At 60.0% G+C, this 14,172-nt stretch overlaps 1 protein-coding gene across 1 annotated transcript; it reads left to right on the forward strand.

The window, feature by feature from the left end:
• The first annotated feature begins 2,676 nt into the window (after positions 1 to 2,676).
• On the forward strand, positions 2,677 to 12,929 carry AGXT (alanine--glyoxylate and serine--pyruvate aminotransferase). Its single transcript, XM_025404802.1, has 11 exons — positions 2,677 to 3,230; positions 3,527 to 3,719; positions 4,991 to 5,055; positions 5,703 to 5,803; positions 7,047 to 7,117; positions 8,022 to 8,106; positions 9,149 to 9,244; positions 9,978 to 10,047; positions 11,377 to 11,472; positions 11,861 to 11,989; positions 12,551 to 12,929. Exons 1-11 carry the CDS (start codon positions 3,000 to 3,002, stop codon positions 12,656 to 12,658), a joined length of 1,245 nt encoding a protein of 414 aa, XP_025260587.1. The 5' UTR covers positions 2,677 to 2,999; the 3' UTR covers positions 12,659 to 12,929.
• The last annotated feature ends 1,243 nt before the right edge of the window (positions 12,930 to 14,172 follow it).

A 14,172-nucleotide genomic window follows, 5' to 3' on the forward strand; every position in this document is an offset into this window, starting at 1 on the left:
CCTTGAAACCAGAAGCATGAAAAGGGCTAAAACCTCTAATAGCGAAAATGCCTGACCCGTGGATGAGTGTACCCATGCAGCTCGCCTTGCAACACTCCTGTTTTAGCTGTAAAGAAACCAGATGGCTCTTACCTTAGCGTCATTACCAAAGCTGTTATTCCTATTCATCCTGTTGTCCCAAACCCTTGCACCCGTGTTGGACAGATTCCCTCCACCACGGCTTGTTTTACGGTTCTTGATCTTACGAATGTGTTTTTCTGCATTCCTGTATGCTTAGACAGCAAATATTTGTTTGTTTTTGAACGGCAAGACCCAGATACTCAAATAACTCAAGAGCTGACTTGGACAGTTCTGCCCCAGGGATTCAGAGATAGCTCCCGCCTTTTTAGACAGGCCCTAGTTAAAGACCTGTCCACACTGCAACTTCACCCAGATGGCAATCTACTCCAGTATGTAGATGACCTATCATCTGTAGTCCTAGCAAAGCTGCTCCAGACCAAAACACAGTATTAGTACTAAACAAACTTGCTGATTATAGGTACAAAGTTTTGGGGTCTTATCTTAACTCCCAGCACAAAGAGCCTCTCTAGCACTTATAAAGATCTTATCTTAGGCCCGACACAGTGGGTCACACCTATAATCCCAGCACTTTGGGAGGCCGAGGCAGACGGATCACTTGAGGTCAAGAGTTCGAGACCAGCCTGGGCAACATGGTGAAACCCTTTTCCAGCTTCGGCCCTATCCCACCTTGATCATTCTCTTCACTGTGGTGATTGGAGTCTGGGAACAACAGCTCCCACCCAAATCACTGCCTTGAACATCACTTCCAATTCAGAATTCTATTCAGAAGGAAAAGGGCCCTGGGACTTATTGTGACGGGAGTTGTGGGAACTATCACAACTCTCACCCCTTGGGGAGGTTTTACTTACCAGGAAATCACAACTACGAGAACCTACTGCCTCCCTTGAAGTAGCAAACGCTGGCACCCGCCTGTCAGCTCTACAAGTCGTTAGACTCGCCAGCAGGAGTTTGGGGCTTGGTAACAGGTGAGTTCTGGATCACCTCCTGGCTGAACAAGGAGGGGTCTGTGCCGTCATCAACAGGACCTGTTGCACCTACATTAATGTGTCTGGAGAAGTGGAAACCGATGCCCGAGAAATCTTCAAACAAGCCAAATGGCTACACACACTTTCCCAAAGTAACCAAGACTGGGCCCAAACTTTTCCTGACTGGTTTTCAAAAAACCCCTTGGCTTCTCCCGTTCCTCAGACCTTTATCTTCGGCGATTTTTCTTTTAATATTTGGTCCCTGCCTTTTTTAATGCTCTCGTTAAGTCTCTATGTTCCAGATGACAACAATTCCACCTGCAGACGGCTATGCAGTCCCAATACCGGCCTGCAACGGCAGCTCGATTTACATGGGGCTTCTTGATGGAATCCCGTCATGCGCCTCCGTGCACAAGCTCTCATGACCCTTTATTCCCTTCACGACCGAGAGCAAGAAAGGGAAAACCGCGACCTGTCCCCCGAACTCCCTTTCAGCAGGAAGTAGCCAGGCGCACTGGACACCCCTCTTCACTGTGCCAGTTCCCCTTTCTCGAGACCCCAACAGGAAGCAGGTGGACATGAGCATGGCGGAAAAGGAAGGGTCAGAGATTTCACCAAGATAGTTGTCAGAGGGAAATTGAGGACAGCAAAGATCACCTGGTGGCCATCAGGCAGGCCCCGGGGGCTGTGGGGGGAACCTCTGTATTTGGGAAAGGTAGAAGTAATTAGACTTCCCTATTATCTAAAGTCGGCACCTGGTTCCAGGCCTCCTTTCAACCTAAAACGTATACATAACAAGAATTTCTATACATCTCTGGAATGCGGCATGCCGAAACTCACTGTGCAACTCCTGCCTTGTGTGTGTCTGTGTACTGTGCAGGTTTGTTTGCTAAATTGAGCCTGTAAACCAAAAAGTACCTGAAACGGGTCTCAATTAGTTTAGAAAGTTTTTGTTGCCAAGGCTAAGGACGCACCCGCGCCACAGCCTCAGGAGGGAGGACGTCCTTGCCAAGCTCAAGGGTGCACCCCTGACCACAAGTGCCCAAGGTGATGGGGGCACAGCTTGCTTTTATACATTTTAGGAAGACATGAGCATCGATCGAACGTTGGTTCCATCTGGAAGGCTGGGACAGCTCGAATTGGGGGCTTCCAGGTCATAGGGAGATTTAAACATGTTCTGATTGTCAACTGATTGAAGAGTTCGTATCAGCAGAAAGGAGTGTCTGGGTTATGAAATAGAGGCTGTGGAGAGCAGATGGCGCCTCCAGGTAGCGGACTTTAGAGAGAAAATAGATGGTAAACGCTTCCTATCAGACTTAAGGCCTGCGTCGATGTTAATGCTGGCGGGGGATGCTGTGGCATGGCCCGAACGTCTTCCAGGTTAAAGTTTAGAGCGCCGTGGCGGACAGGGAAGCCCATTCAGATGGTTGCCGGGAGGTCTTCGAATTTTATTTTTGGTTTACAAGCCTTCCCATCAGCTGCGCCAGGGTCAGCAAACTGCAGTCCATGGGCCCAGTCTGGCCTGCCACCTGGTTTTTGTAAATAAAGTTTTATGGGAACACGCCCACACCGCTGGCAGCTGCTTTGCAAGCACAAGGCAGGGTTGAGTTGTTGCAACATAGGCCACAGGGCCTGCCAAGCCTCGATGATCTGTGCTCCCATCCTCTAAGAAACACTTCTCTGACCCCTGAGCTAAGCAGGATCAGGCTGGACGTGCAGGACTCAGAGGGGGAGCGAGGAGGGCTGGGGTGAGGACACCTTTGTCACATGTTGCTTTTCTGTCACTCAGCCCTGGAGGCTCCCTCTGCCTGAGGGCTCAGTCCCCTGCTGCCTGGCCCTGACCCACAGGACAAGCACAGATAAGGCTCAGGGAACAAAAGCAAAAGGCAGGGCTGCCGCGGAAGCCTGTCCACCAATCCTCACCTCTCACCTCTGTGTCCAGCCTACCGGGAAATGTTCCAGGCTCTGGCCAAGTCCAGTGCAGCCCCAGGTCCCCAAGCGGCAGGTTGGGTGCAGACCATGGCCTCTCACAAGCTGCTGGTGCCCCCGCCCAAGGCCCTGCTCAAGCCCCTCTCCATCCCCAAGCGGCTCCTGCTGGGGCCTGGTCCCTCCAACCTGCCTCCTCGCATCATGTCGGCCGGAGGAATGCAGATCATCGGGCCAATGGACAAGGAGATGTACCAGGTAGGAGCGGGGGGCCACTCGGGGGCCTGGGTCTCACCTGTGTTCCCACCCGCAGATCACAGACGAGGGGAGGGGTCACTGTCTCCTCACTCGCGGGGGCCTGGGTCTGACCCTATATCCACCCACAGATCACGGACGAGGGGGGACCGGAAACCTGGGTCTCACACTGTTCCCACCCGCAGATCACGGACGGCGGGGACAAGGAGCCTGGGTCTCACCCTCTACCCAGCCACACGCAGATCACGGATGGGGGGGGCAAGGAGCCTGGGTCTCACCCTGTTCCCACACTCACGCAGATCATGGACGAGATCAAGGAAGGCATCCAGTACGTGTTCCAGACCAGGAACCCGCTCACACTGGTCATCACTGGCTCCGGACACTGTGCCCTGGAGGCCGCCCTGGTCAATGTGCTGGAGCCTGGGGACTCCTTCCTGGTCGGGGTCAATGGCATTTGGGGGCAGCGAGCCATGGACATCGGGGAGCGCATGGGTAAGGGAAAGAGCCAGGTGGGGATGGCCCTGGCTCCATCCTTCAAGGCCTCCCTGGTCTCCCTCTGTTTGAAGCTGGCGGCCCTGTCCCCGGGTGAGCGCTTACCCACGCTGTGCCCTGCACACACGTTCCTCCTCTCAGCCCGCTGCCTCCTCCAGGTGGTGTCAGGGCACTCGTGGGGCCTGACTCTGATAGGGCTGGGAGCAGCACAGGTGCCCCGATCCCTCCAGTCTCCTCGAGCTGTTTCTGGAGCGCATGGGGGATGGCACTGCAGGGAAGCCTCTGGTCCCAGCACACACTCCTGAGAACCCCAGCCACCGTCCAGGGCCCCAGGCACAGAGCTCTGCTCTGTGACAGGGTGGGGTTTCAGAAGCTGAAGCCTCCCCTCAAATCTCAGCAGCCCCCTTTCTGGAACCTTGATGTGATCCACAAAATACGGAGGTATGGACAGAGCATGTGCCTCCGGAGTACACTTTTCTGGGAGAGAGACAGGAGCAGGAGTGTGCCCTGGGTTTAGTGCTTGATTGTGGCATTGAGGGACATCAGCTTGGCCAGCTCCACAGTGGCCACGCTGGTTAATACTCAACCAACCGCCACAGCCAAGATGGTCCCAATCCAAAGTCCACAAACTTTTCAAGGGGACCCAGGGTCAGGAGAGGCCAGGACCCCAGGTGGTCATCAGGGCACTCAGGCTCAGATGCCTGCGGTATATGGCCTCCCCTGTCCCCATTCTGTACCCTCGGCTGCAGATTCTTCCCCTCCCACAACCCTGGCCATAAGCAGCACGCAGGATAGGGGCAGAGAGAAGGAGGGGACGAGGGCCTGATTCCTGGAGTCCCAGCTCCAACAGAGGGCCAGACTGCTGCCTCACTCACCCCTCATCCTTCACTCTGTCATCCACCACACCAGTGGTGTGCCAGCCCTGGGCCAGGTGCACTCCTTGTGCCAGCCCTGGGCCAGGTGCGGCCCCGACCCACAGGAGCTCACTCTGCTTGGGGAGATGCTGGCCAGTGTGGCCTGAGAAAGGGTGTTTGAGCTGAGCTCTGTCAAGGGCACTCCAGGAGCCTTGGCTCCAACAGTCGGGGGGTCAAGATGGCCCTGGCTCTACACACAGAGAGGCTCTCACTGGGCAGAGTACACCCTCCTCTTCAGGCAGCCAGGGTGGGGTCCAGCCCTCACAGGGCCCCCCTGCTCAGCAGGGCCACGGGTGCCCAACGCTGGCTTCTGCAGTGTGTGCGGGACACTCACGGCCCACTCTGTCCTGCACCCAGGAGCCCGAGTGCACCCAATGACCAAGGATCCTGGAGGCCACTACACACTGCAGGAGGTGGAGGAGGTAGGGGGACCCAGGGTGGGGGTCAGGTCTGGAAGGAGGTTGGGGGGCATGCTGGCTCATGGGCTGCCTGGAAGTGACCAGCCAGTGGGGTGGGATCAGAGCCGGGGGGCTGGGGCCCATGACTGGGCCTCAGCCCATCCTAGCATCTCCTGAGTGGCCACAGGGGAGGGTTCCATTACCTGGGAATGGTGGGAAGACTGGTAGGGAGGCTTCTGTCTGGCAGGGAAACTGAGTCAGGAGCTTGGTCCTGTGGGCAGGGTCAGAGGGGCTGGAGGCAGGAGACAGGGTTGTGGTCAGGGCTGCAGAGCATGTCCCTGACACTCAGGATACTCCACCCTGTGGGCTGAAGTCAGCCTCAACCTACCTGGAGTGTGGGGACTCCGTCCATCTAGCAACAGCCTTCACAGGCCAGGCAGCAGGCTGGGGCCACCCGTCCTCCACCTCTGCGCAAAAGTCCTGTTCTTGGAAAAGCCCTCCTCCCAAATCGGAGATGCCCTAGCCTCCTCCTCGCATGCACACCGTCAGGGAGGGGTTGAGGCACACCCAGCCCCTGCTGCCTGGAGCTGGGCCACCCATGGGGAGTTTGTTGGGGGGTTCCTGGCCCCTGCCCCTCTGAGCTTCGCCTGCAGCCATCCCTGCCTCCCCAGGGCCTGGCCCAGCACAAGCCGGTGCTGCTGTTCTTGACCCACGGGGAGTCGTCCACCGGCGTGCTGCAGCCCCTTGATGGTTTCGGGGAACTCTGCCACAGGTGAACCTGGCCCCAGGGCGGTGGGCCGGAGCACAGCTCAGAGCCAGGCTGTGGGGAGGGGTGGGTACTGGTCCCTCTGGCACTTCTGCCCCTGGTCCCCACCTTGGCCTCTATCACATGGTGTGGGGTGCAAGCACCTCCCAGGTCCTCTTTGCTCTGGGCTGAGTCTAAAGAAAACCCCAGGCCCCGGGGCAGGCTCAGGTGCTCCCTGGCCAAGCGCCCCCACGATGCCCACTGACCTCTGTCCCCATGACTGAAGAGGGCTTGGCGCAGACCTCCATATCTTGCCAGGGCCTGTCCCCACCTCGCTCCGAGATTGCAAGGGCACTAAAGCTCCCTGATGCTCTCCACTTCCCTCCTCCAGCCTCCCTTACCCCCGCATGGGGGTGCACAGGGCAGGGCCTTGAATGGAGTCAGACAGGATTCCTGAGAAATGGGGACAGAGCCCCTTGGGACCTAGCAGTCCCATCGGCAGGTCTGAGCACAGGACAGAGGAGAGAAACTCCACGGCCAGGGAGGATCCTTCAGCAGGGCCCCCAGCCCGGACAGCTTGCCACATGGACCGTGGCCATGAATAAAGCTCACAAACATAACCTGGCCAACTTCAGCAACACCCAGGCCGTCCCCACCTGCAGCCAGCACAAGATACTTTCTGTATCTTTTTTTTCTTTACAAGAAAATATGGAGGTGGAGGAGGGTGAGAGTTCAGAGGGCGAGAGTTCGGAGGGTGAGAGTTCGGAGGGTGAGAGTTCAGAGGGTGAGAGTTCAAGGTGCTGCTGTTGTGCTGTTCCGGGACTCTGTCCCCTCTGGCCCTGGACTCTGGCCAGTGGCTGGGCCGAGCAGCTGTTGGCAGACGGAGGCCCAGCCTGGTGCCACCGTGGTCCCTGGGGTCCACACAGGCCCTCATGTACCTGCTGTCCCTGGGGAACCACAGACTGCCCGGCTGACCCTCTTCGGCACCGCTGCAGGGCCCTGCAGCTGGGTCCCACCAGGGCCATGATGCTCCCTCACTCTCCCAGCTCCTTCTGCTCCAAGATCAGGGCTGGAAAAGAAAGAGCCACAGGTCCTGACGGATCCTGACAGGCAGGAGAAGGCAACTGGCCAACTCCTGCGGCACAGGTGGGAGGCACCCCCCCTTCCTTGCCAGCCTGAGGCTCAGAAACCCCATCCAGGCTGGGGCCCAAGCCCTCCAGCGGCCCCCTGCCTCACCTGCGGCCCTCCGTTCCATCCCCCATCTCTCTAGGTACAACTGCCTGCTCCTGGTGGATTCGGTGGTATCCCTGGGTGGGACCCCTCTTTACATGGACCAGCAAGGTAAGGGTGTGCTCTGAGGGCCCTACCCAGCCCGAGCAGCCAGGGGCTCCGGGTGCAGGAAGCCCTGCTGGAAGCGCGCGTCCGGCAGCCAACACTGCGGATTCGGCCTCATCTCCACCCGGCCCAGGGAAACACTCACTCCTTACCGGGGCAAGAGCAGCTCCATGAACTACCCGGCACCCCAGTGTTTCCACTGAGCTTTCAGATCCAGGCATGGGGACTGGCAGGAGGGACAGCTGGTGGGGGACATTTGAGAGGCCCCAGAGCTGTAGTAGAAGCAGTGACCAGGGCTCCAGTCGATCAGGTGTAGGGGACCCTTCTGCAGAACCCCCAGAGGCTCAGTTTCACATCCGCCCTGCACCCCGCCAGGCTGCCCACAGCAGTGAGCACCACTGCACAGGGTCACCTTGCAGGGAAGCTCAGCCAGGCCAGCCGAGGGGACCAAGGCGCCTCCTGTGCCCATCGTTTACGGGGGAGAGCCTGCACCCTGCGCCCACTGCGGTGCCTGCCCACCCACTCCATGGGAGCCTCTCTGTTTCTGCAGAGCCCCTCCTGATTTGGGAGATCTCAGGCAGGAAGGGAGGGATTTCTGGGCTGATCCTCAAACTACTACTGAAAGCAGGGACCTGGGGAGGAACATGGTGCCAGGGGCGGCAGGGCTGTCCCTGGGGACCAGCACATCGGAGGGAGAAGCTGCACTAAAAGCCTCAGGCCTGAGGTCATGGCTGCCACACAGCAGTGCTGAGATTCGAACCCAGGACTCCCTTCCATGTCTCCCCTCCCATCGTGTACGGATTCTTGGTGGGGTCATAGCCCACCAGCCCATTAGCTAGGCAGGCACCCCGCTGGACCGGCCTGCCCTGTGGTGGGGCTCACTCATCCCAAACAAACCACCCATCTACAGGCATCGACATCCTGTACTCGGGCTCCCAGAAGGTCCTGAACGCCCCTCCAGGGACCTCGTTCATCTCCTTCAGTGACAAGGCCAAGTGAGTGACCCACAGACCCTCACCTCTGTGCAGGGCTGGGCTTGCAGGGAGCTCAGGTGGCCCAAGGCAGGAGGGGCGGGAGCCAGGCTGGAAGGGCTCCCCAGGCTTCTCCAGCACCTGGCGCTCTCCTGGCCACCCTCCGGGAGGCCAAAGGCACTGCGTTCACGGGGAGTGGGGAGGCCAGGCGAGGGGAGGGCCGTGGGCATGTGCAGGGTGCAGAGTCCGCTGCTCTGGAAGTTCCCAGCTTCACACCAAGGAGTGGCCAGGAAAGAACTGAGGGCCTGGGGCCCAGCACCCCGACCCACCCTGGCTTGGCTTCCAGGGGCTGCCCCAAGGCACAATGTGGACCACACATGGTGCCCCCTGCAGTCCCAATCTCACCTCCTGCTCCTGGTGTCCAGATTCCGAGCCAGGCCAGGCAGGGGTGGGGGAAGAGGGCCAGGCCTCACAGGCGGTTCACATCCAGCTGCAGCCTGGCAACGGGAGGTGCCGTTCCCCAGAACAGAGAGGACTTTGGGGTGAAGTCAGGAATTCGGTGTTGGACGTGGGAGGTCTGAGATGCCCATTGGATCACAGGGGAGGGTGAAGGAGGCGGCTGGGTGTGAGTCAGGAGCCTGGGGAGAGACCGGGGCTGGCCCACCAACTTGGAGTTGTAGAGACGGACACATTTAAAGTTTCAAGCCTGGCCAGTGTGCCCTGGGGCCCGAAAGCAGTCACCTTTGGATGATGTGAGAAATGAAGGCTGACCCTGTAGGAAGGGCTGGGGGAGAGAAAGGGGCACACAGAATGGAGGGAGCTGGCCTTGGTGCCCCCATGGCAGGGTCACACCCACATGGGCAGAGGTGCAGGCTGGGCCCAAGGGCCAGCGGTACTGGACAGCTGAGGGACCCAGGACCTGCCTGGTCCCACACTGGCCCCTGAGTATAAATGCAGCTGGGGCAGGCCCTCCTGGGGGCCCCACCCCATCAGGACAGCCAGCAAGACTGCTCCTGCCTTCAGCCCAAACTGAGGGGCCGGTGCTCAGGCTGCTTTTCCTCCCCAGAAAGAAGATGTACTCCCGCAAGACGAAGCCCTTCTCCTTCTACCTGGACATCAAGTGGCTGGCCAACTTCTGGGGTTGTGACGACCAGCCCAGGATGTGAGGCCCAGCAGGGACGGGAAGGTGTGGGGGGTGCTGGGCATGACTGGCTGGGGGGATGCTGACCTTTCACTGCACTCAGGGATTCTCCGAGCCCCCCACCTTCATGCCGCAAGAACCCCAATCAGAGTCCCAGAACTCACCTGCCTCGGGCAGTCGCATGCCCCCCCCGGGTTTCCCCATCCCTCGACTGGCCCAAGGCTCTGGGCAGGGGCATGGCCCCCACTGCCCCTTCCACAAACTCTGTCCCCCCGCTCAGAGGTCCCAGCACATCCTCGGGCACTTTGGACCTGGCCCTGCCATATCTCCCCACTCCTGGGCCTCAGTTTATCCCCTCTCAAAAGACAATCTTGGCCATAAACCCAAGGCCCCTTATGTTACACACAGGGACAAGGCTCCAGGAATGCTGGCCTAGCCCAGGGGGCACAGAGGGCCAGTGCTGGCTTCGTGGGCACGCTGGGGCTGAGGGGCTCAGCAGGGTGGTGGTGGTGCGTGTCTCTGCTCCTGTACCACCCACCGCATCCTGGCCAGGCCCCACATGGAGCCATGCTCTCCCCGGCAGACGAAGCTGCCTTCCCGGTCCAAAGTTCTGAACCCAGACAAGACTCCTGTGGCGGATACTGGCCTGTGCTCAGACAGCCTGTGCTGTTGGGGCTGAGGCAGACAGAGCTAATGCCCCATCTGCCCCCAAACCTGCCCGTGGTGCTGGACCAAGCCACCTCGTATCTTCCAGGTACCATCACACGATCCCCGTCATCAGCCTGTACAGCCTGAGAGAGAGCCTGGCCCTCATTGCGGAACAGGTGCGTGGGCTGCACTCCACAGGAGGAGACAGGGCCACTGGCTGGATTGTCGAGGGCACGGCCTGCAGAGAAGGAACCATTCCTGGTGCACAGAGAGAAGGGAGCCTGCCAGAGAGAGGCCCTCAGTGGGGGTGGGGGAGAGAGGACGGGCCCTGGGCACACTGGCTGTGGGCAGGGCCGGGAGGACACAGCCCCAGGGACAGATGCAGCAATGGGGCAAGTGTGGACGCTCCCAACCGTTCCACTGCCGTGTGAAGCAGTAAGTGAGGCCCGGTGAGTGGAGGGCTGGGAGAAGAGGAGGCCGCCGAAGGGGCCAGAGACATGCAGCCTGCAGATAGGTGGGCGTGGATGTAAAGTGAGGGACTGGAAGCTCCTGCAGGTTTGGCCTGTGTCCCACAGGGCCCATTGCCAGCCACCAGTCCGGAGTCCAGGAAGGGTCCCCAGGCTGCAGCCAGCTTCCCGTGAGGTTGCAAGGCCGTGCCTGCCATGTTTGTTCTCCTGGGTCCACTCATAAAGCCACTGCCTAGGGCTGGGTTAGTGCCAGGGTACCCCCGTAAGTTGGATGCCACCCGCACCCCTGGGGGAAGGCGAAGGGTCAGGCGCTCACACAGGGAGAGGCTCTAGGGTCGTAAAGGTGGGTGGGGGTTGTGAGTCGTAGGGGGAAGGGAGGGAACAGGACCAGGGCACAGTCAAGGGTGGAGGCGTGGGGACCTGGCAGAGTGAGGATTGCAGGGGCACGTGTACAGGGAAGACAGGCCAGGGCCAGAGTAGAGAGCAGCTGCTGCCCCGGGGCACCCACCTGGGGTGGCCATAGGAGCTGGTGGCTGGAGACCGGGAGGACCCGAGGTGATGACACTGAGAGGCCCAGGGCTGGGAAGACCGCCCCTCAACTGTCCAGAGCTGAGGCAAGAGCAGTTCTTGGGAGGACGCCAGGTTGGGGAGCCGGCCATGAGAGGACAGGGGGCCCGGAAGCCAGCAGCCTGAGCCCTGGCCCTGATCCACCCCAGCCCTGTGTGGCCCAACAACCCTTCCCCTCCCTGCTCAACCCCCTCCCCTCTGCAAGGCGTTCTCCCCTCCTTTCCTCCGGGGCCACAGGCAGACCCCCCACCCCGTCTCTCGCAGACCCCTCCTCTGTCTCTCCCAGGCCCAGATGTTTCCTCCTGCCTGGGATAGTCCTGGGCCCTGCTCCTGGGCAAAGCCAAACTGGGAGCTCCAGGGGCTCCCCTGCACCAAGGCCCGCAGTCAGGTTTTTCCTCCTGCACCATCGAGGGCGGGGCTTCCTGCCCACCCCACCCAAGCCACTGCCCACCGGTGCCATCTCCCACTCAGGGCCTGGAGAACAGCTGGCGCCAGCACCGCGAGACCACAGCGTATCTGCATGGGCGCCTGCAGGCACTGGGGCTGCAGCTCTTCGTGAAGGACCCGGTAAGGAGGCCCCTGGCAGTGGGCAGCCCTGCACCCATGGGGAAGGATGAGGGGCTCCTGCCCAGCTCCCTCAGGAGGGACACTGGCTCCTGAGAAGAGCGGGCGGCTGCCAGGTGGTGTGGCCCTGGGTCCAGGGAGCAGTATCGGCAGGAGCCATGAAGTCACAGCTCCCGGCCTCTGATGCCAGATCTCAGGACGGCCTGTGATCTCCCAGTAGGAAGTTGCCCATCCACTGCCTCCTGAAGGGTGGGGACCCTGCTCTCCCCCAGCCCTTTCTCCCCCAGCTCCTCTGTAACCTGAAACCAGGGCAGATGGCCCCAGCCAAGAGCTGTCACGAAGGCCCGTGTAGGGCCTCTCACCCACTCACTGAGCCAGGTCCCTCCTGCAGGCGCTCCGGCTGCCCATGGTCACTACCGTAGTTGTGCCCGCTGGCTATGACTGGAGAGACATCGTCAGCTACGTCTTGGACCATTTCGACATTGAGATCATGGGCGGCCTCGGGCCCTCCGCGGGGAAGGTGAGAGGCAGCGCCTCGAGGGTCTTTTGCAGGACCAAACCCACCACCCCTCCTTGAGCAGGACTGTGCACCAGGTCCGGGGGAGGCCGGGGTCATCCAAGAGCCCAGACCGCAGGAGTGTCCAGAAGGGTCCGCTCTCCGAGGGGTATCCAGTAAAGTGTGTGCTGTCTCCCCTGCTCCCACCCCAGCCTGCTGAGGTCACCGGGTGCAGCCTTTACGATTCCACTCGGGACGTCCTTCCTTCCCTCTGAGCAGACCCTGGCACCAGGCGGGAAGCCCCATGCCTGGGCCCAGCTGTGTCTCTGAGCGGCAGTGGGAGGGGCCTTCACTGCACCACCCTGCCCTCCCGTATGGCTGCGGGTGCAGAGGGAGGAGAGCCTGCCCTGGCCTGGGTGTTTGGGGGCCTCCTCTGCAACCTGTACGGGGCTCTCAGCTCCCCTCGTGGACACTGGGTGGGTGGTCCTCGCTCAGGAGAGCCCATCCTGGCTCTGGCCGGCCGTTGGTCAGGGTCAGGTGGGTCCCAGGCGGGAGGCTGACATTGGCCTGGCCCGTGCCCCCCAGGTGCTGCGGATTGGCCTGCTGGGCTGCAATGCCACCCGCGAGAATGTGGACCGCGTGATGGAGGCCCTGGGGGCGGCCTTGCAGCACTGCCCCAAGAACAAGCTGTGACCTGCCTGCTGGCACACACCCGGCCCATGCCCACCCCGAGGGATCAGGAGGATCAGGAGCAAGCAGACCCTGCAAGGTCCCCCAGGCCTGGGGACAGGAAAGCCACGGACCCAGCCCGGGAGGCAGAACCAGGCAGCCCTTTTCCCTCCAGTGGCACCTCCTGGAAACAGTCCACTTGGGCGCAGGACCCAGTGCCTTCCAAATGAGCGGCAGTTCCCCGGCCGTGAGCCTCCCGGGAATGTTTAATAAAAGGCCTGGCCACCTTTCCTCACTGTGTGGGATGGTCTGTGAAAGAGTCTGACAGGAGAGCATCTCTGCTCTTTGAGCTGCCTGATTGTGGACTTTAGGGGGACACTCCTCATCCGAGCCCACAGGGCAGGTCCTCTCCCGGAGGGGGTGCTGCCACCACACTCTAGCCCCAGATGTCACACCCCCAAACGTCCTCACGCACCACCTCCAGGCGAACCCACACGGCCCACAGGCCTGGTTGGAGACCCCTCTCACGGACAAGGGCACCTGCGTGCTCGAGAGCACACAGCCAGGACCTGAGCCCATGACACGTGGAAGCCTCCAATGGAAGGTCCCCTATGCTCCCATCCAGCCAGTGCCCACCCCTGGACTGCCTGGCCTCTGTGGCCATAGATCAGCCTGGCACATTTGAATTTATTTATTTATTTATTTATTTACTTACTTACTTATGTATTTGCTTTGAGACAGAGTTTCACTCTTGTGGCCCAGGCTGGAGTGCAGTGGCACGATCTCAGCTCACTACAACCTCCGCCTCCCAGATTCAAGCGATTCTCCTACCTCAGCCTCTGGATTAGCTGGGACGACAGGCGCGCACCACCATGCCCAGCTAATTTTTGTATCATTTAGTACAGATGGGGTTTCACCATGTTGGCCAGGCTGGTCTCCATCGAACTCCTGACCTCAAGTGATCCACCTGCCTCGGCCTCCCAAAGTGCTGGGATTACATGCGTGAGCTGCCGTGCCTGGCCATAGTTAAATTTCGTGGTCAGGGGAACACATGGCAGGTCCTCCACTGTGCCAGCTTCTTTCACTTACAGTTTTTGACACTCACATGTGCCGTTGTGGGTGCCGGTGTGTCTGTTGCTGAGTGTCGTCCCCTCATATGGACGTGCCATTGTGGGTGCTGGTGTGTCTGTTGCTGAGTGTCCTCCCCCGGTATGGACGTGCCGTTGTGGGTGCCGGTGTGTCTGTTGCTGAGTGCCGTCCCATGGTGTGGACACATCACGATTTGTTGGTTCATCGCCATAGCTGAGCATTTGGGTTATTTCTATTTTGGGGTTGTTATGAATACGGCGGTAGTGAAACTCTTACTCAGGTCTTCACGTGGCCGTATATTTTCATTTTTCTTGGATAAATAACTAGGAGTGGAATTGCAGGGTCGTACGATGGGCTTAACCTTACACGAGACTGCCACGAAATTCTCCGAAGTGGCTCTTCCGTGCTTCATTCCGGCAGCTGCGCACGAGCATGCGGGGTGCTCCTCA

Source organism: Theropithecus gelada, chromosome 12 (assembly GCF_003255815.1).
Source record: "Theropithecus gelada isolate Dixy chromosome 12, Tgel_1.0, whole genome shotgun sequence".
NCBI classification, from domain to species: Eukaryota; Metazoa; Chordata; class Mammalia; order Primates; family Cercopithecidae; genus Theropithecus; species Theropithecus gelada.

Bases quoted from the DNA above. Each gene is read 5' to 3' on its own strand.
- AGXT (XM_025404802.1), top strand. From the start codon at position 3,000: ATGTTCCAGGCTCTGGCCAAGTCCAGTGCAGCCCCAGGTCCCCAAGCG. The intron at 3,231-3,526 runs GTAGGAGCGGGG...ACACTCACGCAG, and splicing joins TGGACAAGGAGATGTACCAG to ATCATGGACGAGATCAAGGA. The intron at 10,048-11,376 runs GTGCGTGGGCTG...TCTCCCACTCAG, and splicing joins TGGCCCTCATTGCGGAACAG to GGCCTGGAGAACAGCTGGCG.